The sequence below is a fragment of the Camelina sativa genome, chromosome 13 (genome assembly GCF_000633955.1).
Source record: "Camelina sativa cultivar DH55 chromosome 13, Cs, whole genome shotgun sequence".
Taxonomy (NCBI): Eukaryota; Viridiplantae; Streptophyta; class Magnoliopsida; order Brassicales; family Brassicaceae; genus Camelina; species Camelina sativa.
In genome coordinates, this window is record NC_025697.1 from 8,927,677 (window position 1) to 8,948,040 (window position 20,364).

The 20,364-nt window shown below is 40.4% G+C and overlaps 6 protein-coding genes and 1 long non-coding RNA gene across 8 annotated transcripts; 4 read left to right on the forward strand and 3 right to left on the reverse strand.

Annotated features, from left to right (window-relative positions):
- Positions 1 to 835, reverse strand: LOC104736083. Its single transcript, XR_759522.2, has 3 exons — positions 698 to 835; positions 125 to 238; positions 1 to 23 (listed from the first exon to the last, which is right to left on the reverse strand). It is a non-coding gene; the product is annotated as an uncharacterized LOC104736083 (long non-coding RNA).
- Positions 1,993 to 2,402, forward strand: LOC104736084 (uncharacterized protein At1g15400-like). The gene has a single exon (XM_010456006.2). It carries the CDS (start codon positions 2,011 to 2,013, stop codon positions 2,338 to 2,340), a length of 330 nt encoding a protein of 109 aa, XP_010454308.1. The 5' UTR covers positions 1,993 to 2,010; the 3' UTR covers positions 2,341 to 2,402.
- LOC104736085 lies at positions 3,494 to 5,493 on the reverse strand. The gene is made up of 2 exons (XM_010456007.1): positions 4,940 to 5,493; positions 3,494 to 3,819 (listed from the first exon to the last, which is right to left on the reverse strand). The coding sequence occupies exons 1-2, from the start codon at positions 5,408 to 5,410 to the stop codon at positions 3,661 to 3,663; spliced, it is 630 nt and encodes a 209-aa protein (XP_010454309.1). The 5' UTR covers positions 5,411 to 5,493; the 3' UTR covers positions 3,494 to 3,660.
- Positions 7,091 to 9,071, forward strand: LOC104736086. Of its 2 annotated transcripts, none has more exons than XM_010456008.2 (5): positions 7,091 to 7,238; positions 7,421 to 7,906; positions 8,333 to 8,497; positions 8,585 to 8,636; positions 8,726 to 9,071. In XM_010456008.2, the coding sequence occupies exons 2-5, from the start codon at positions 7,647 to 7,649 to the stop codon at positions 8,813 to 8,815; spliced, it is 567 nt and encodes a 188-aa protein (XP_010454310.1). In that variant the 5' UTR covers positions 7,091 to 7,238; positions 7,421 to 7,646; the 3' UTR covers positions 8,816 to 9,071. The 2 variants fall into 2 exon arrangements, with proteins under 2 accessions (XP_010454310.1, XP_010454312.1); XM_010456010.2 differs by having other exon boundaries at positions 7,424 to 7,906.
- LOC104736087 lies at positions 9,357 to 11,056 on the forward strand. Its single transcript, XM_010456014.2, has 3 exons — positions 9,357 to 9,571; positions 10,323 to 10,547; positions 10,644 to 11,056. The coding sequence occupies exons 1-3, from the start codon at positions 9,404 to 9,406 to the stop codon at positions 10,857 to 10,859; spliced, it is 609 nt and encodes a 202-aa protein (XP_010454316.1). The 5' UTR covers positions 9,357 to 9,403; the 3' UTR covers positions 10,860 to 11,056.
- Positions 11,201 to 13,093, reverse strand: LOC104736088. The gene is made up of 8 exons (XM_010456015.2): positions 12,668 to 13,093; positions 12,442 to 12,579; positions 12,293 to 12,361; positions 12,131 to 12,202; positions 11,956 to 12,038; positions 11,734 to 11,868; positions 11,433 to 11,646; positions 11,201 to 11,262 (listed from the first exon to the last, which is right to left on the reverse strand). Exons 1-8 carry the CDS (start codon positions 13,049 to 13,051, stop codon positions 11,218 to 11,220), a joined length of 1,140 nt encoding a protein of 379 aa, XP_010454317.1. The 5' UTR covers positions 13,052 to 13,093; the 3' UTR covers positions 11,201 to 11,217.
- Positions 13,897 to 16,284, forward strand: LOC109128339 (uncharacterized protein At3g60930, chloroplastic-like). Its single transcript, XM_019234525.1, has 3 exons — positions 13,897 to 14,713; positions 14,794 to 15,341; positions 15,565 to 16,284. The coding sequence occupies exons 1-3, from the start codon at positions 13,897 to 13,899 to the stop codon at positions 16,282 to 16,284; spliced, it is 2,085 nt and encodes a 694-aa protein (XP_019090070.1).

Genomic DNA, 20,364 nt, shown 5'->3' on the forward strand with positions numbered 1-20,364 from the left:
GGCTTCTGCATATCCACCAAACCCTGTAGTGAAATCAATTCGAAACTATAAAATGAATCCAATGGATCAACCAAAAAAAGGATGGATTGATATAAAAGAGAAAGACATGGAGAGAGAAACATACGGCAGCAACAAAACCCCAGTTAGCAATAGGCCCCCAGAAATGAGTGGTTTTAGGGCCAATCGGACTGTTCAAGAACGCTTGGAACCTTGATGTAGCCATAGCTATATCTATCTTCTGAAATTTAATTTAAAAAAAAAAAAAATGAGAGACTGACTCATGATTACATGAGACAGTTTACATGAATGTCAACCTAACTGTGATAAGTAAACTACTAGAATCAGAGAGTTACATACATTTTAAAGACTTCGTATCTCAACGTAACGTCAAGTCTTATCATATATACAGAATTTGATTGGAGAATCAAAGATACATATAATTCAACAACGTAAAGCCAAATCTTATATGTATTTATCACACAAGCACATGAAAGAATCAAACCCAGAGCCCTCGAAATTAGGGTTTTTTGTTTTGGAAAAACCACTCGAATTGGAGTTACTTCAAAAAAAAAAAATCACAATACAATTTCGATTGACCAATCTAAAGCTATTATGACAAACAGAAAGAAAACGTTTAGGTTAAAATCAGTCTTGTGATGTGATTGCTCTCACTATCTAAATTGAGATCGAGACAAACCTGGGGGATTCGTACAGGAAAAAAATCGAAGAAGTTGATTGCTCCCAATCGAGCCGAGTTGGTGAAGAGAATATAAAAGACAGACAGACGGAACACAGAGAGAGAGAGAGAGAGAGAGAGAGAGAGAGAGGATGAGAGCCAACAACACAACAGACTACAAAAGTCAAAAGCCTTATTGGGTTTGGGCTTTTTTCACGTTCTTTTTTTTCTTTGGTCAAATGAAAAATAAATTAATTAAGGGAGAGGTTCGGTTAGCCAAACCGGAAGCTTTCAATTTGAAAAGAAATATGAGGCATGGAAATTTGAAAAAAAATCTTGAAATGCAAAAACGTTTCTAAGGCATGGAAAAAAATTGGTTAATTTGCGATGTTATTTTCCACTAGCTAGCTCCGAGTAACATCTATGGGTACCAAGTACCAGCTTCATGCATGATGCTCCATGATCATATCATACATGTCATACTCCATATATACTAGTGATTTTAGTTCCCCATTGAAGAAAGAAAGAAAGAAAGAAATATTTGGTCTCTAAACTTTTACTTCCTACTAGCTAGGATAGGAAGTTACTATATAAGTTAGGAACATCACCAATGGTTCATATTCCTGATGATAAATCTAACCTAATCAATGCTAAACTATATTACAAATTGCCACTTTGCCAGGCCATGCGGAATAGCGGAAGTTTTTAGTTTTAGTGGATACTTTGAGTAACGTACTACTATGCCGAAGTTTTACTCCTTTTGTGCTATATATATACAACATCGGAAGGTTCTCGATCTTATCTCTTAAAAAACATTTTGGCATGGATGGAAACACAAAAAACCAGGTCCTGCTTTTTTTTTCTTTTCTTCTTTATTTGTCTTTTCGATCGAGAGGTGATTTAGAAAGTCAACCGACTGCAGTTGTTTGTCTCTTCTTCTCGAGACATTAGGACATATCAAAGATCTCTGCACAAATAGTAATTTAGTTAGGTCTCTCTTTGTTAAAATTGTTAAATATCCTATTTTTGGTAAACAGTCTCAAATTTACTAAAATATTGTTTATTTAACTACATTTGTGAAACCATAATAAGAAAAATAATTTTGAATAAGAAAAAGGAAAACAAAACAAAAAAGAAAACTTCCAACTTAAAATATTAAAAAGGAAAAACCAAAATTATAAAGAAAACTTCCAAAAGAAAAAAAAAAAAAAAACATTAGTTTCCCATAATTATTCTCTTTGTTTTCCGTTTCTTCAAATATATATAATTAAGTTTCCGGGAGGCAAAAAAAAAATCACACAATTCAATTGAAAGAAGACAAGAGAGAAAAGAAGATGGCGTTGCAGAGATCAACAGCGTCGTTTAGGAGACAAGGATCGTCGGGACTCATCTGGAAGGACAGGTTCGTGAGTGGAGAGATTCGTCCCGACGTGGAAAGACAAGAAGAATTGAGCAACGATCATCGTGACGACGGATCAATGGCGGCTAGTACGCCTCCAACGGTGCAACGTAGCGCATCAGACGGAGGACGTGGCCATGGTGGCGCAAGAGTACTTGGGGAGATATCTCCAGCGTTGGATCCACCTTCTCCTAAGATATCTTCCGTTGGTTGTGGCTTTTGTTCTTTGTTTTCGTCTAACGGCCGGAGAGGAAAGCAGAGGTAGGACAAGATCAAGCGCGCTGGAAGTTTATAATTAGATTATCAATAAGTTTTAATTTATTCAAATTTATTAATCACAACAATTAATCATGATGACATTATATTATAAGGTTTTGATTATGTTTAAACATTCAAAATCTTGATGGACTAATTATTTAAAGCGAAGGATTGCTTCTTCTCTTTTTGGTTTATGATATGACGTTTGGAGAGTAGATTGATCCTCTCTTACGAATGTGTTTTGTTTGTGTGTTATCATCGATTTCTCATGTAAAGAGGGTTCCTGCGAATTAGTTTTGGAATGAGTCATTGTGTGCTAAAGCCGGAGACCAAATAGTTTGAATGGTCTTTCTGAATGTACATTGGAGGGTATGATACGTAGCGAAAATATCCGGTAATGTATAAAGACAATTGATAAATTCTGATCTATCAAAAATTCTAGCTTTCTTGTTTTGTTGAAATCACAAAACAAAGATCCAGAAAAGAGGAAAACTTGACAAGAACTTCTATTTGTAAACCCGATCGAGCGTGGTGGGTGGTACGTAAGCTGACTATGACCCATGGATTTTTTTTTGGCTCCCCTCGGCTTGGATTCCACCGTACGTGTGATACTATTGTGCAATGACACTTGGTTACTTAGGTTTCGTACCGGATCCTTTTTTTTGTTGTGGATTAACGGAAGACTTTTTACCAAAGCATATGCTTACTCGCCCGGAATTAGTTAGGCGTTTCGATGAAACTCATATTCCCAATGCTAAGTTCTTTTTTATTAAAACAAAACTTATCTTCTACTAGTCGTTGTATTAGAGGTCCTCTTAGGAATAAAACTTTGATGTTGTACAAGACTTAAAAGTGTTGTTTGGTTACAACGAGGAATAATATAGAAGTGAAAATCTAGTACCAAAGATTGTTTTTGCTACATTAAAGCTCTCCTAAAGGAACTCCCCCTACTAGTAGTTTTTCGAAATTAAGATTCTAATGTATGTTCACTTAATATAATGACCAACTTAATAGTTGATGTGATCGTAATTTGAGGAACAAAATAATTACTTTAGTCTTTAAGGAATGCGCATATAAACTAACGTATAATCCAAACAAACTCAACACATAGGAAAGAATCGTTGTTTCTTTTTTTTTTTTCCTTCTTGCTAAAAAGGTAATTAAGAATCGTTATCAACTCATAATTATATATATAGTAAGAAAAAGAACAGAGTAATAGTGAATTTACAGTAAGCCTTTTAGATTACGATTGGTATTAAGTTGCAACCTAAAAAAGAAGAGATCGAGAGAAGAAAATAAACAATATGTAATAAAAAAACAAAAAGAATCAATGGGGGGAAGCAGGACGAACTTTGGTTTTGAAGAGGAGAATGTAGAGTTTGTCCATTGAGAAATAAATAAAACAACCTGTGGAGTGTGTCACGAACGACCCGAAACTTGACCCTACGATGCAATGCCATGCTGGTCCATACCCTTTGTCAAATTCCTGCATATAATAAATATATTACAATATCTCACTTACATAAATATAAATAAATCCCTTATGCAAGTGAACAAAACTGAAATAAAAAATTTAAATTTTTGATCCTTTATACAAGAAAATGGATCTGGTTAAAATTTCAACAATGTCATCAAAATGTCAGACTTGTTTTACCAAATGTCTCTACACGATAATTTTCGAAAAGATCTTTATAGTAGTCAATCCTTAACGTGAAGACTGAGAGAGAGAGAGACAAAAGAGGGATCCAACAAATAAGTAAGAAAAAGGGATAAGAGTTTGGAAGAGGACCACATGGCTCTGTTGGGTCATTCCCCTTGCTGCCCTTTTCATACATTAGCTGGACCATTTCCCCATCACTCTGTTTTCTTATTTAATTCTCTTAATCTATTCACTCTTCCATCCATTTTATTTTTGTAGATCCAAAAAACCAATAAATTCATTGTTTTCTAATAGTATTTGCAGCCCATTGAACACCCGGTCATTTGTTTGATATTGACATCGAATATTCATGAAAAAGCAATTGGCCATAATAAGGCTTAAGAGAGATGGATGATGTGTCATTTTCCTAGCTAGCATACTTTGTAGTCATTTTAATGACTTAGCGACAATGAGTAATTTAGATGTTTTAGGTATAAAGAATGAGATGTTTGCCTACTTGTTCGTAGATATGTGGCTTGAACGAAAAAACCAATAGAAGCTATCTCAGTCTCATCATCAATTTATATGCCCATTCCAACAATTTAACATAATATTAAAGGACAAACACAAACTTTAGAGACGTTCTAACACTGTAAAATGTTGAACCTAAAACACCAAGATATGATCAAATACATCTTACTTACTCATATTTCATATTTCATATTTCATCTCGCCATATTGGTAATAACAAAACTTACAATATCTCTAAAATGTAAATTTTTTAAAAAAGAAATCACAATATATATATCCTAGAGATATTATAAGTTTTGGTATTATCAATCTTTTTTGTCTTTTACTTGTTGAAAATCAGACTCTTGGGATATAGAAATATTCATGCATATGTAAATATATGATTAAATAAGAGAAAGAGACAAAAAGGAGAAGAGGAAAAAAAGGGGTTACTAACCTTCTTGAGATTGAAAGCCATGTGCTTCGAACTAAACTTCTCCAAACTATCTAAAGTCATTCTCGCACACCTAAACGCATGTGCCTGCATAAACCCCGGCATGTCCGCAGCTAGTATCCTCACCGTCAACATCTCTGCTGCCGCCGCTATCCTCGCCGTTGTATCCTTCTCCACGTGAGACACCGATTTCCTCCCCTCCACCGCCGCACTACCACCACCGCCTCTCTTTCTTTCGTTAATTCTACTACAAGTCTCTAACTCGAAGATGTCTCTCATCACATGGTTTTGTGTTTTGTGCGACTGGACGATTGGTTTTGCTTCTAGTACTTCTTCTTGAGATATCGATGGTGGGATCGGGATCTTTGGTTTGGATTTAGGGTTTATGAGTGAATGCTTCGAAGTTGTGATGGAGAATTTGTAGAAGTTCATGAGACTTTTCTTCTTCGACTTTTTGGTTCTCTCTTCATTCATTTTTGTTATTTTTTTCCTTTTCTCGTAACAATATTTAGTGGATGTCTTCTAGTGGCTCATATGCGTTATTTTATACGTAAGAGTCAGAGACNTCCCTCCTCCGCCACTCCACCACCGCCGCCTCTCCTTCTTTCGTTATTTCTACTACTACAAGTCTCTAACTCGAAGATGTCTCTCATCACATGGTTTTGTGTTTTGTGCGACTGGACGATTGGTTTTGCTTCTACTTCGACTTGAGGTATCGATAGTGGGATCGGGATCTTGGGTTTGGATTTAGGGTTAATGAGTGAATGCTTCGAAGTTGTGATGGAGAATTTGTAGAAGTTCATGAGACTTTTCTTCTTTGGCTTTTTGGTTCTCTCTTCATTCATTTTTGTTTATTTTTTTCCTTTTTCCCGTAACAATATTTTGTTGTGGAACTCTTTTAGTGGCTCATATGCGTTATTTATACGGAAGAGTCAAGAGACATACTTTTAGTCCTCTCTCCATTATTTCTTTTGATAATTGAATATATAGAACAAAATTTAATAATAATTATTATATCAAAATGGAGTGCATCCTATGCGTACCATATATATAACATTTTCTTATGAACTTTTATTTTTATATAGTTTGGTCTGCAAAAAGATAATAATTAAAATTGTAACTGGCTAAGAGTGTACTAACTAAATATTAACTAATCTAGCGTCACATGTAAATAATTTCCTTAGCAGCATCTTAATAAGGGTAATGATGGTTATTATGAGTTTTGGACAATGTTCAATTTTATGGACTTGCTTTGCTAAATCTTAAACTATAAAAACAGAGCAATAATCCTAAATCCAGAATCAATGAGGCAGTACCGCCTCTCAGTTGGAGCTAGTTGAAGTGACAGTGTGGCGCTGACGGAAGATCACCAGCGATAAAAATGACACAGGAGAATGAGAACGTGAAACCTGACTAGCGATCTCTTGTTTTCATGTGTATGTTTTCTATTTACATGAATTATTGTTTATTATTTTCTTTTTTTTTTGGTAAAAATAATGATTCTGTGATCTAAAGTTCAGTCAATAGTAATTTCAAAAATTGCATTTGGGTTTTAATTATTTACATAGTTATTTGCATGCCGTTCAATATGTAAGATAACACCATAAATATACTATACATTTTGTTGGAATTCTCTTAATATTTTTTCTTCATATATTTGTTTGTTTGTGTAGTTTAGTATCATCGTTTTGTTGTTGATTAAATCTATTAGATCAAATTATTGGTGACAGAACATCGACACTCATAATAAACGATGATATTGCAAGTCATAGTCAAATTTGTCGTAATTTAATCACCGGTATTAATAGCCCTTTAATCTCTCATATACACTTCAAATTAATTAAACCGGCTCGGCCGTATCAACACCAAGCTAGACAATAATAAGAGCATAGACAAATTAAGTAATGTGGTTTAGAAAGTGAATAGGGGTGATTTGTAGAATCAAACCATGTGGCTCTGTTCTACGTCAAGTGAAATTAACCTCTTATTTTCTTGTCAACTAGTGAAATCAACGTAAATATATTGGAGATGATTAATTAATAAGTTAATTGTGTATGTTGACAACAACACTTATTGTTCTCATGAAACACTGTTTTCCGGGTCCCCAAATCTGATATTTTATAGTCGTTACCCTTATTACCAAACTGTTTTTTTTTTTTTTTTCTCAACGCTTCAGTCTCTCTATTAAGTATTAACTTAAAAACTTTCTTTTTTTGTTGAAATTTCTAAAGAGAGGATTGGGATCGATTCTTAGGTTTTCATCAAGCAAGCGTTTCGACGACGAGCTCTCAATTTTTTTGAGGTTATTGATTCCTTCTTCTTTTCGAATTCTCCCTATCTTCTATATATATATATATATATATTTTTTTTTTTTTTACTTTCCTCAGCTCGGAGGGATTTCTGAATTCTCGTTTCCGATCTCTTGATCCGACCGATGATCTCCAATTGAATTCAATTTCCCCCTTTTTGAATCTTTCGTTGCAGTAGTCTCGTTGGTGGCGCAAGCATCGATATAGGCTTTGGGGGATCGCTTGTAATGAGACGAATTTTTAAAAGTTTGGTACTTTGAACTTTCCTGAATCGAATCGACTTTTACAGTAGAGGGTTTCTAGGGTTTGTTTTAGGGTTCTTTGTGGATTAGTTGTATACTAGAGAGAGAGAGAGAGAGAGAGAGAGTGTGTGTGTTTTCTTTTTTAAGCTTTCTTGGAACATGTCTGGTGGAACTCCGGTTGGTGGTGGTGGCTACATTAGGCAAAGACATAGCCAAGGTTATGCATCTGGTGGTGATGATCTTGAGGACGATGCTTGCTCTAGGCCACAGCCTTTTGCGTTGGAGAGTCCTAGAAGTAAAACTTGGGTTGAGATTTTGGAGAATGTGCTTTGGATTGCTTCTGCTGTCTTCATTGTCTATTTTGGAGACAGGCACTCTAATATGATACACATTCTTCTACATGATGCTCGGATCAAAAGGTAACCACCGAGTTCTTCAAATGGCTTTCTTCTTTTTACATTTTTGCTTGTGTGTTAATATGTTGGGGTGAAGACCTGAGGATGCCATAGAGTTTGAATTCAATGTTCTGCTTAGTAGGGAAGCAGGAATCATAGAAACTTAGTCATAAATCAAGTGTTAGGAGAATCTATCTTCTTAATATTTAGTTGAACAAGTTCTTTTATGGTCCTTTATGGTTCTTTCCCCAAACCATGATGAGTCTTGCGGATTAACAAGGACATGTGCATAGGTAAGGTGGATACTATTTGAAGGCCTTTGTTGTTAAAGTGGTTTATAGGAAATGCAGATTCTCTTGTCACGATATGGTGTTCTGCAATTTCAACATATTTTTGGGGATGATGGGTCTTACTGTGAAAACTATCTAAACATAATGCAATTATTTCTAGGATGCCTTTGTATTTCGGGATGTTGGGAATAGCTGTGAACATTGTGATCATAATCTACGAAAGCATGTTATCTTGGAGCATGAGAAGGTTCGATGAGAAATGGGAACTGTGGAGTATATCTGCTCTGCCTTTCATCACCCTACTCGGCCTCATTTCATTTGGCCTGTAAGTAAAGAACATGTTTTAGTGAATCAGGAACTACTACCGGGATTATCACTATTTGTTGTGTGTGACAAATTTGCAAAAATGCAGGCTCTCCTTTGCTCTGTGGCCTATATGGAGCTTCTTGACTCTTCCTCTTCTGGTATGATGATCTCAGTCCTCTATACAACAAAATCATTCCTTGTAGACAAATCTTATATGGTTTTTTTTTTTTTTTTGATGATTTTGCAGTTCACATTGTTCATGGCATGCCTAGTTGTGTTCCCACATCTCATGATCATAAAATTCAGGCCTCAATACGAGGAACTTCGGATAGATTGATATGTAGAAGAGGATGGAGATAGGTGTAACTGGGAAAGTGATGCCCTGAATTTTTCTTCAGAAGTGAATAAATCTGAAAACTGAAGGGGATGCGTTTGTTTTGTGTGGTGTATATAGATAGAGATAGGTGAACTACTCATTGATGATCTATTGGGATCTTTTTTGTTTTTCCTATATTGTTTTGGTCATTGAGATTCGTTCATGTCTTTGTTTCATTTCTGAGTTTAGTGAAGTGAAAAATGTTCTCTTTCGCCTCCCTTCAAAATTAGTTTACAAGTTTGTGATGAATAGTGGAATAAAATCATTAGTAGTAGAGAAGGCTCTCATAAGCTACAAACAAGCCAACAAGTCCCCCCCACAATTGGGTAAGATGAGTTCAAATTATTGAATCCTAACCTGCCAATAACCAAATTAATCATGCTTGCCTAATTGCCTTCATTGAAATTAGTTACTCCAAAAATTGATATACTGACCCAAAGAAAAAAAAAAAAAAAAGTAAAAAACAAAGGAAGGAAGCAAATTAATATCTCCCCTAAGACAAAACTACAGATTGAAACAGCATAGTGGTGGGATAAGAGGGGGGGAGAGATGGGACACGTAATGAGGCTGCTGATAAACTCTCCTTCTTCGCCTCTTCTCCAACTCCGATACCACCGGACTCTTGACCCAAACTCTGTCTTCTCTCTGCGAACCTCGATTGCCAAAAGCAGCAAGGGACGATTCTCTTGTCTTTTCTCCGGCGGCAGTCAGAGAGAGGTTTGTGACAACTTTACTCTTTTACTTCCCTATACTTGTTCAAAGGACACTTTTTGTTTGAACAATCAGAGCCTTACTTACTTAAGGGATCGAATTCAATTCTTCGGGATTAGTGGGTTCTCCTGAAAATTGATGTTTATGGAGCCGATTGAAGTAAAGCTCACGAATTTATTGAAAAAAGTTAGTTAGGATGCATTCTCCAACTTGAATTACTCGCTAACATAGCCACATAGGGAAGCATATAGATCAGTTTTCTTTGGAGGAATAAGTTAAGCGGCACACTTCTTATCTCTACTGTAGCTAAGATTGAATGTTGCTGATTTTGAGCTGTTGTGAGTTAGTTGAAAGAGCTGTTACCAACGGCTTGACATATACGGTTGTCTTGGTAGATTGTTTCTAGCTCTAGCTGTTGGTTGCCCATTTGGGTAAGAGTTTAGAGTCTCTCTCTGGTTTGGTGAATTGGTATGAATGAGAATAGCAATTCCATAGCTTTGTTTCTTATTACATATACTGTGCTGTGTCTCCTTCATTTCTGCAGCTTCTCGGTATATAGATATACAGGAAGTAGTTTGTTTAGTCAATAACATTATTTAGGAACTACACGTTTAACACTTTCTATCTCTGTAAACGAAACTTTTATGACACATCAAGGAAAACAAATTTAAAGAATTGATATGCTTCAGAGACGGAGAAGTGTACCATCGTGATTTGTTGGCTAATACTGTGCTGTTCAATTTCCTTGACTGTGCAGGACCAAGCTCGTAAAGCATTGGAAAGCGCTCTTGGTGGGAAGAAAAATGAGTTCGAGATGTGGGACAAAGAGATCAAGAAAAGAGAAGAATCTGGCGGCGGAAATGGTGGCAATGGAGGAGGAGGAGGACGACGTTGGTTTGGAGGTGGTGGTTGGTTCGGTGGAGATCATTTCTGGAATGAAGCTCAGCAGATTGCCATTACCCTCTTAGCAATACTTGTCGTGGTATGCTTTTACTTAACAAATTTAAAACATCTTATTAATTGGAAAGACATTGTTTTGTTGTTGTTGATGGTTTTGAGGTGTGTTTACTGGTTGTAGTATATGTTGGTTGCGAAAGGTGAAGTAATGGCTGCATTTGTGTTAAACCCGTTGTTGTATGCGTTGCGAGGAACACGAGAAGGTTTGACTTCTTTAAGCTCCAAACTCATGGGAAGAGATGCTTCGAAAGTGAACAGTGATAAATCAGAGGAGATGTGGAAGAAGGAAGGTTTCACTGCTAAAGAGAGCGTCGTTCGGAAATGGGGAAGTGACTGAAACAAAATTCTTAGAGCCGACTCAAGAAGAATGACTTGAGTGTTTTTTGTAAAATGAAAATGAGATCAAATGCAATCGACCATTTCAGTTTTGTAATGAAATTTAGGTATTCTTCTGTGAACCAGAAAGTGTGACTCTGTTTGTAACTTCATCATCCTTTTCTTTTTAACATCAAAGATGAGATAAATTTGTGTCTATAGCTAAATTCTTTTCCACAAATAATGAGCAAGCTTATTGTTGTAGCCTGTCGGTTTGTGTCTATACAACTTTTCTGTCGTCGGAATTTGGTGATCTTACAACTAATAAGTAGATGAAACCTCTACATACGTCTTATGGTAATATTTGGCCAAGCAGAGAGCTAATCCAGACTAAAATCTTCAAGCCATATGATAACTTCGTTCCTCTGCAATGCAAAGCAATTACAAAGAACAGATGAGCACACAAATCAGAAGAAAATGCAATAACCATCATTTGTTGTGTCATGATGATAATAATGACAAAGATGAGATAATAGTAACTGCTTAATTCCTAAACTTATAGACATCAAAACATTGGTAGAGCTAGGAAGCATACCATTATGAAGTTCCATGTTCGTCCTGGATCATTGTAACGAGCAAGCATGCAACCCTTCTTAGCTCTAAGACCATCTTTACTTAAACTGTTCCTCAGCTCAATCTCTTTTGCACGGACTACATCCTCTGTCGGTTTCCCACTGAATTTAATTGCTGCAGCAAAACTGCCTTCCATCTGCTTCAACTTGATCTTTTCTTCATTAGGCATCGGTAAGCTAGAGGAACAAAGTGTACTCGGTCAGTCTCATAAACCCCATTTGTAGATGGTAATGGTGACTTAAACTACCCATGATAAGGTTTACCTGCTGAGATCTTTTCCTGATGGAATGACAATTTGTACTGACACATCAGCAGAGAGTTGAGCATCTGTTGTTTGGGTGAACACTGGTGTTGTCATTGGTATTTTCTCCGTCGTCGAGTTTTTTCCGAAAATGTAGCTTCACAGGTAACAGCATTTGTTACATTTATCTCAAACAAATGCAAGAAGAGTTTATAGGAAAAAAATGGCCTCACAGAACCCTCACCCAGCGACATTGTTGAAACCTGAAGAGCCAGAAAGCTTGTCACCGTTTGTCTCCACCACAATGAAAGGTTCATACTTTCTGACCTGCCAAACCATTAAATCCAGTTTAAAGCAGATCATGACAGGAACAATTTGCATATTTGATGCAGTAAGCCAAACACAAGAAGATATGTGACCTCGTAGTTTGCTCTTCTTTTCAGTATTTGATACTTTGGAGTTTCCAAGTCAGGCGTTTTATATATCCGTAGCTGCAAACAAGAAAGTTAAACCTATAACTCACTTGTAAAAGGAGATGATCAAACCATTTTTAAAGAAAGCTAATGAGAGACCAGCCCCACCTGCTTAAACACATCAACAAGACCTTCTAGAGAAAAGTAGTCATTGTTATTGATAGAATCCCACAAGTCCTGCACAATCCAGTTGTGTTGATAAGTAAACCGCATCAAAAAGGAGCTTTCCACAAGAACATGTTCAACAATATATATACCAGATGGCTGCAAAATTTCTTAGTTTGTGGATTAACTTCCATGATAGATGTTCCAGTGAAGACAAGCTCTGGTTTCCATGGTAAAAGCATGAACTTCATAACCATTGTCCATCTTGTGGTTATCTCATATGGACCTGTCTGTTGCAGCAGCTTGCATCAGTTTCATAGTTTACAAACTAAATGGTAAAAAAAAAAAAAAAAAAAAAGCTTAAAACTTTGTCAAGACCTGTTTAGCCCAGTGAAGTTGAAAAAGAGGAGTGAAGAGATTCTTGAGAAGAGAAATGTTGAAAATATAACCGGAGATGGTGTCGTGCTTTGTGATGGGGTCTCTGAACTTGACACGCTCGTCATACGCCGTCGGATCGATTCCTTGGTCGTCGAATAGGTGAGGAAGATCCTTGTACAAGAACCCGACGAGCTCTTCCATGTCAACCTTCGACAATGATGTCGATGCGACTTCCTTGCCTACCTCAAGACTCAGTATTGGCCACCGCAGCCGGGACGTTACGTTGCGCCTCGTAAGCGGGAGGAAACGGGTGGGAACATGCCGCCGAGAATCAATACCGACGGCGGTGAGAATTGGCCGGTAGAGGTGAACACTGGTAGCCATAGAACGTTGATAAAAAAGTTTTGGTGGTTTATTAATGACTTTTGTAAAACTGTATTTGTACGATGAATTTGTTTATAGGAGAAAACAAATTCAGTAAAGTAAACTCTCTAGAAAACTAGTCTAAGCTTTAATATTAGAAGAATTAGGGTTTTTATTGCTAAGAACAAGAAGAGAACTGAATAATTATATTCAATAATCCATGCCTTACAATGGAGAAGTTTTTCCCCCTTTATACATATTCATAAATCGCACAATATATTAACTTTCCTTATCAGACGAACTAAAATAAGGAAAGTTACTCTATCTCTTAGATCGGCCGCCGGATGAAGTGGAAGTCGGTTCGTCATCCTCGAGGCTAGGCTTCTTCTATCCGAAGTGGGCTTAAATGACCTAACTGAGTACTTAACCGGATTCCCAGTTAAATAACCAAATTGTCTTTCTGGTTTAGTTCGGTATGTCGGGGGTGCTAAATCCTGCACAACAATTAGTCCCCCCCAGTTCTAAATATTCGGAATTCAATTTGAATATTTTGAACTATGGAAAAGAGAATATCCGATCTAGACCATAAAGAATCATTTGATTTTACCCGGGATTCCCGCGCCACTTCAACGTGAACCGTCCGGATGACACATGTCGTTTGCGTCACATCCGCTAGATCAGAAGTCGAAGAGCCGCGTAGGTCATAATGACTCTTCGTAGGGTTACCGCCCATTCGACTCTATAAATACGCCTCCTCCCTTCGTTATTTCTCATTTTCTGCCAACAGTGAAAGGTAATCTGCTCCGAACTCTCTTCTTTTTAATTATTTATCTCCATTTTTCTTCCGCACTCTCCGAACTCACATCATGGCGGGCACTTCGGATCCTTCTTTTTCGCCGGAAAGCGAAAGCGGGCAATTAATTCGTCGCACCTCCAGACGCGTCGCGCAGATCGGAGAATCCAGTAGATCGGGCTCTGAAATCCCATCTCTTCTAACTCGCTGCTCAGCTGGAGCTTCATCATCACGGACTCCTCTACCAGTTCGTCATGAAGACGGGAGTGACGAACTGACTCAAGACGTGTTGTCGCAAGAAGAAGACCGATTCACGCCTTTAGGAATCTCAATCGAAGATATCGATCCTTTGTTAGACCATAAAGGACGAATTGGAGGCGATAAGAGTTTGAGTTCGATCAAAACCGTGAACGACATGCTGAACTCATGCGGTCTATTCAACAGCAACGTCACAATTTTTATTCCTCGAGCCGACCAGCGCCCCTGGAGCCCGCCGGAAGGGTACATATGCTTGTACGAGGGTTATTTTACTGAATGTCGCCTCCTATTCCCAATCCCAGCATTGATATCACTCTACGCCCAAAGACGCAGGATAGCGATCTGCCAATTTGTCCCTGGAGCCATTTGTAACTTCATGGCTGTCCTTACCATAGCAGCCGAAGTCGGACTTAACATTGGAGGTCAATGCTTTGAGCAACTATCCAACTTCAAGTCATCAAACAGTCTGCATCGCTGGGAAGTGAATATGAGACCGGCGCACAATTTCCTTGCTGGTCAAAGAGTTTCCAAATTCAAGAAGTGGGTGAACCACTACTTTTATGTCCGCGTCGATCAGTACTCGCTCGTTAATCCATTGGGTTTCCATCGGAGAGTGTGGAATGAAAATCCTGGTAGATTTTATATTTCCAGTACGTTCTAATTGACTTCGGCACCTCTGACCAATTTTAACTTTTTCATGTCTTGCTTCCAGATCGTCCATTTTGCGCAACATGTCTAGCTCCGGACTATCACCCTGTCAGGAACGCTCTACTATCCGGGAACAATCGTCGGTGGGAATTTATTACCCGTATCCGTGTTGAAACAGCAATGGGCAAACCCAGGACAACATTCCCAAGTTTCGCGAGTTCGCTGGGACGAACTGCGGAGCCAGCCGGGTCACGTGTCGTTGAATCCGACAGTCTCCAGGTCATTCGCCGAGAGACCCAGGCTGCCATCGAAGCCGATATCAATTCTCCTCAGGACCGGTTTGATGCTGATCCTGTTCAGGATCGGACCGTCGTCGATCCCACTCGGGCTTCCGAAGAAGACGTCGACACGGTCGATGTTACGAAAGGCGATACCCCTCCTCTAGCTTTAGGGAATGTCGTTCCTCCGAACGATGAAGAAGATGTTCCTCAGCTTGGAGCTGGACCAAAAAGGAAGAAGAGGAAACACAAAAAGAAGGCGCCGCAGCCAGCAACAAACCGCAAACGCTCAGCTGAAAATGCCGGACTGGAATCTGCCGACCGATTCCGTCTGGCAAGAGAAAATGACAAAACGGATCACAAGTCGTGATGCTTCAGGCGAACTTTTCCAAACCTTGAAGATCTCCAGTCGAATTCTTCCGTCAGCGGACGAACTGGAGTTCCAACAAGCGTTCCTTGACGTCGCCGAATCCCACTTAATGGTTAGCCTTATCATTTTCTTTAACTTGTTCAAACTTTGTGCGGGCAAGACTGACTTATATTCTTTGAATGCACAGACTGCCGCCAGGATGAATACGCTGACTCAGTTGTACGATAGGCGAGTCAAAAGTGATGAAAAGTCTGGATTCGAGCTTGAAAAGGTGAAGGAATGCGCGGAACAAATCCGAGTTGCCAGCAAAGCTAAGGATGAGAGGATCAAGGAGCTTGAATCTCTTCTCGCTGAAAAGGACGATATCATCGCCAAATCCGAACTAAGGATTGGCGAACTGAATTCCCGAGCGCTTATTCTCGAAGAAGAGAAATCCGAACTGCAGGGAGCATGCAACGAGTTGAAAATCAAACTCGACTTTGAAGTTAAAAGACTTCGGCGGGATCGTTTGGAGAAGGTGGAGCGAACAGCGAAGAAAGCGCAGACTCGATTGAATAAGGTCAAGGCTTATTTAGTCGAACAAGAGAAGATTCGCCCCTTGGAAGACCTGTTAAACCAGGCTACCAGGGTGCAGGAAACTGTGCAATATCTGATCGAGAAGGGGGTCGTTATTCCTGAGGAGCGAATCGCGGAGATTGATAAGAACAAGGCCAAAGCCGAGGAAACTCTCCAAGCGATCGACGTCCTCGAACTGAATGAAAACGACGTCGTCATGTCCCCTGATCAGCTGGGCTACAGACTTCTTCACCCTGGAACGATGGCTCCGGACTCCGTCTACCATCCGTATGGCTCCAATGTCGAGAGCTTCCAAGCCGATTTGACCGGTGCTTTGGACTCTGATCTTTAATTTTTTTGTTTTTGCCCCAAACTCTATTATGTATGGGTTTGAATACCCTTGTAAAACATTGCCGACTTGTTCGGCCCATTCTCCCTTTTGAAACTTTTTCTTCTTTTTTGTGCCGGAATTTTTCCTTTTGCCCAAAAGGAAAACTCAACAAATTCTCGAAATTTGCACTTTTGCCATTTTGCACAGAATATGGAAATTTCACCCCCCAGTGTGCAGATAAATCAACCGGCGCGGTCTCCGAACTAAACAATTCTTGAAAAACTTTAAACCAAAGCGATGTCGAACTCTATTAGCAGCGTGGATGCTGATGTTCCGCGTCAAACCGGAAGATAGACGTGACCTGGAAGAATTTCTTCATCAGGTGGAAGACCGTCACACGGAGTACTGCGATCGACTCGCCGCACTCGAACAAGCGCAACGCGAATTGCTGCTCAAGCTTGAGATGCTTGAATCCCACCCAAAAGATTGGATCGAAAATGGATTCGAGAGGATAGCGGCCCTGCCGCCATGCCTGGTTGCGTATTGCAACAAGTGCCGAAAGGAAGCAGATCAGAAGCCGACACACATGGATCCTACCCTATTGGTGACTTCATTCCAGGAAACGTCAAGCCGTTTTATATTAACAGGCGTGCAAGTAATGCCGAGCTTGTTGAAGCTGATACCTTCTTTCGTCAGGTAACTATCGCGAGACATCCTGCAATATCCGCTTCGAAACTAATCCTTTCTTGACTTTGCTTATGCAGATCGCAGGTACACATCAAGAATTGAACCAGGATCTCCAGTACTTTCATATGAAAAAAGGTAGGATCGACCGTCAGCTGAAGACTTTAGAATCTGAAGTTGCCATACTTAAGGCAAAAAAGAAAAGGACTATTGACTTGCTGGATGAGTCCGAACAGAAGGCCAGGGCATTGGAAACACGCTCCAAGGACTGGGAGAAGACCGAGCTGCAGCTGTTGTGGCCGATGCCAAAACGACTCAAGACGAGTGTTCGTGAGATCACGGCGAATGGCGCACCAGTTCGGAATTAACATGTGTTATTTGAAATAAAGATTATTTGAGTATTTAATCAGATTCTGCCGCATTGTAGCAGGCAAATTACACTATTTGAGTATTTAAAGTTTGCTATTTTTATTGCTGAAAAATGTACCAGAAGCGAGACGTCTCCCGGCTTATATCCGGCAATTTTTATTAAACAATGGTAGAAAACATCAATCAAACTTTAAAAATTAAGCTATTTAGCCCTAACGGGATACGTTTGGTCGGATGGCGAGATACTGGGCTCGGCTTATCTCCTTTTCTTTAGTTCGAATGCCGGACTGCGAAATTATTCTCTGGGTTCGGCTAACCATTCCGTCCGAACTAAAGTTTGGGTGCGAAATAAATACTCTGGGTTCGGCTTATCACAAAATGAAAAGATCAGGTGCGGAATAAATATTCTGGGTCCGGCTTATCCCTAAATTAAAAGATCGGGTGCGGAATAAATACTCTGGGTCCGGCTTATCCAGGCATATGAAAGTCAGGTGCGAAATAACAACTCTGGGTTCGGCTTAATCCTGAAAAATAGTGTGTAGTTACGTGATTATCTTATTAATCGGTCAAATCTCCAAAGCATGTAATGGCGATTTGCGATCAAGAATTTGCTCACTCGTATTATCCGAATTATTCAATGAAAATAACGATTGTAGACGAAGTATAATGAAAATTAATCCAAACGACTTTCAGCGTAATTTGGCGTACTGCCGATCGGATTGTATTCGAAACAAAGACTTTATTAATATCTTAGCTGCATTCACTTAATCTTGAAAAGACAAGGAATTGCCTACGTACCCCGAAATGGGGATCAAGCCAACCGTAGTTCGTATTACAAATGAAAGATGAATGGAGTTCGGATTTCCAAAAACTCCTAGTTAGGGTCGTGAAGACGACTTAGTAGTAATAACGCTTCAAGTGGGTTGCGTTCCACGAGTTTTTGATCCGTTCTCCGGCCATGCTTACAAGTTCGTAGACGCTTGGGCGAACTGCCTTGGATACGAGGTATGGACCCTCCCACCGAGCGCCGAGTTTACCGGCATTGACTTCTTTGGTGTTATCGAAAACTTCCCGTAGAACCAGATCACCTTTGTTGAAACGCCGCTGACGAACAGTCTTGTTATAATACCGAGCCGCTGCATCTTGGTAGTGCTGTACTCGGACTAGGGCTTGATCGCGCAGCTCCTCGGCAAGATCGTTGTGGTCAACCAGTATCCTGTTGTTAAGTTCGGGATTGTCGACCATCATGGTACTTCCGAGTGTCGAGACTCCTGCTTCGGCAGGGGCGAGTGCCTCGAGACCATATGCAAGGGAGAAAGGGGATTGTCCCGTACTGTGCCGCGGGGTTGTTCGATAGGACCACAATACGCCATCAAGATGGTCTGCCCACGCCCCCTTTCTTCGACCAAGTCTCTTTTTTAGTCCGTCGACGATCGACTTATTAGTGGCCTCATCTTGTCCATTTCCTTGCGGGTATCGGGGAGTCGAAGTGCTGAGGCAGATTTGCCACTTCGTTAGGAAACGTCTGGTGATCATCGAGGTAAATTGTGTACCATTATCGGTGATAATCGCATATGGAAGTCCGTGTCGACATATGATGTTCTTCCATATGAAATTGGTTACGTCCAAGGATTGGATCCTTGTGAAAGACTCTGCTTCGACCCATTTAGTGAAAAAATCGGTCAGCACCAGGACGTATTTCTTGGATTTTGACGCCGGGAGAGGGCCTATGGCGTCCATGGCCCAGCGCATGAAAGGATATGGAGCTGTCACGGTGTTTAGCAGTTCGGGCGGTATGTGCCGCATTGGTCAGTGGCGCTGACAGGCTTCGCACTTTGCCGCGAAGGCTTCGAAGTCGGCCATCATGGTCGGCCAATAATGTCCATCCTTTTTTATTTTGGGGGTGAGTGCGCGTCCGCCAGAATGGTTGCCACCTTCGCCTTCGTGCACCTCCATCATGATTCGCTCGGCCTCGTCCCGAGTGACGCAGGTAAGGAAAACTCCGGACGCGCTTCGGCGGAATAATTCCCCGTCCAAGAGGATGTATTTGGCACTTCGAGCCTTTAAACGTCGGGCTGCCCATCTGTCTGGTGGGACGATGTCGTCGGAGATATAGAGTTTGATCTCATTTGCCAGTCGTTCGGAGGCTTCGTAACGTCCGTCAGATCCTCTACTGGTTCGTTGACCTCCATCGGAACTGACTCCATCGGAATGGGAGCGTCGATGCATTCGATCGGGATGGTGCGCCGTAAATTAGGCTCGGAGCTATTTGCCAGGGCTGCGAGGGCGTCGGCTGACGCGTTTTTGTTCCGTGGGACCTTTGTCAAAGAAAAAGATGTGAATTCCCCGGACAGTGCTCGGACCAACTGCCGATACGCCCCCATTCGCTTATTTTTGGCGTCGAACTCTCCACTGAATTGGCTGACTACGAGCTGGGAATCACATAAGACTTGCAAATGTGTCACTCCGAGTCCTCGTGCTAATCGAAGCCCCGCAAGGACAGCCTCGTACTCCGTTTCATTATTAGACGCTCTGAAGTTGAGCTTTAATGCTTGCTCGAGAACTTCACCGGTGGGGGACCGGAGAATGAGTGCCACTCCGGATCCTTCATTCGTCGACGAACCATCGACGAACATTGTCCAATGCTCTTCCCTAGGATTGGGGTCGTCGAGGTCAGGAGACAGCTCGGTGATCAAGGTATTCGATGTCATACTCACTTAGCTCGTCTGCCCATTTCGCCATGCGTCCGGATTGGAGGGGGCTATGGAGGATAGTTCGGAGTGGTTGATCGGTTAACACGACGACGGAATGTGACTGGAAATAGGGTCGGAGCTTCCGGGTCGGAGCTTCCGTGGGGTATCGTGACTTCGCGTCGTTGATTGCTTTACTCGTATAGAAGATAGGTTTTTGATCCCCGCGGTCATCTCGAACCAACACGCCGCTGACAGCCGAACTGGAGACCGAGACGTAGAGGTACAGTGTTTCGCTGTCTTCTGGTTTGACTAATACTGGGTGGCAAGTCAAATACTCCTTCAATTGCCGGAAGGC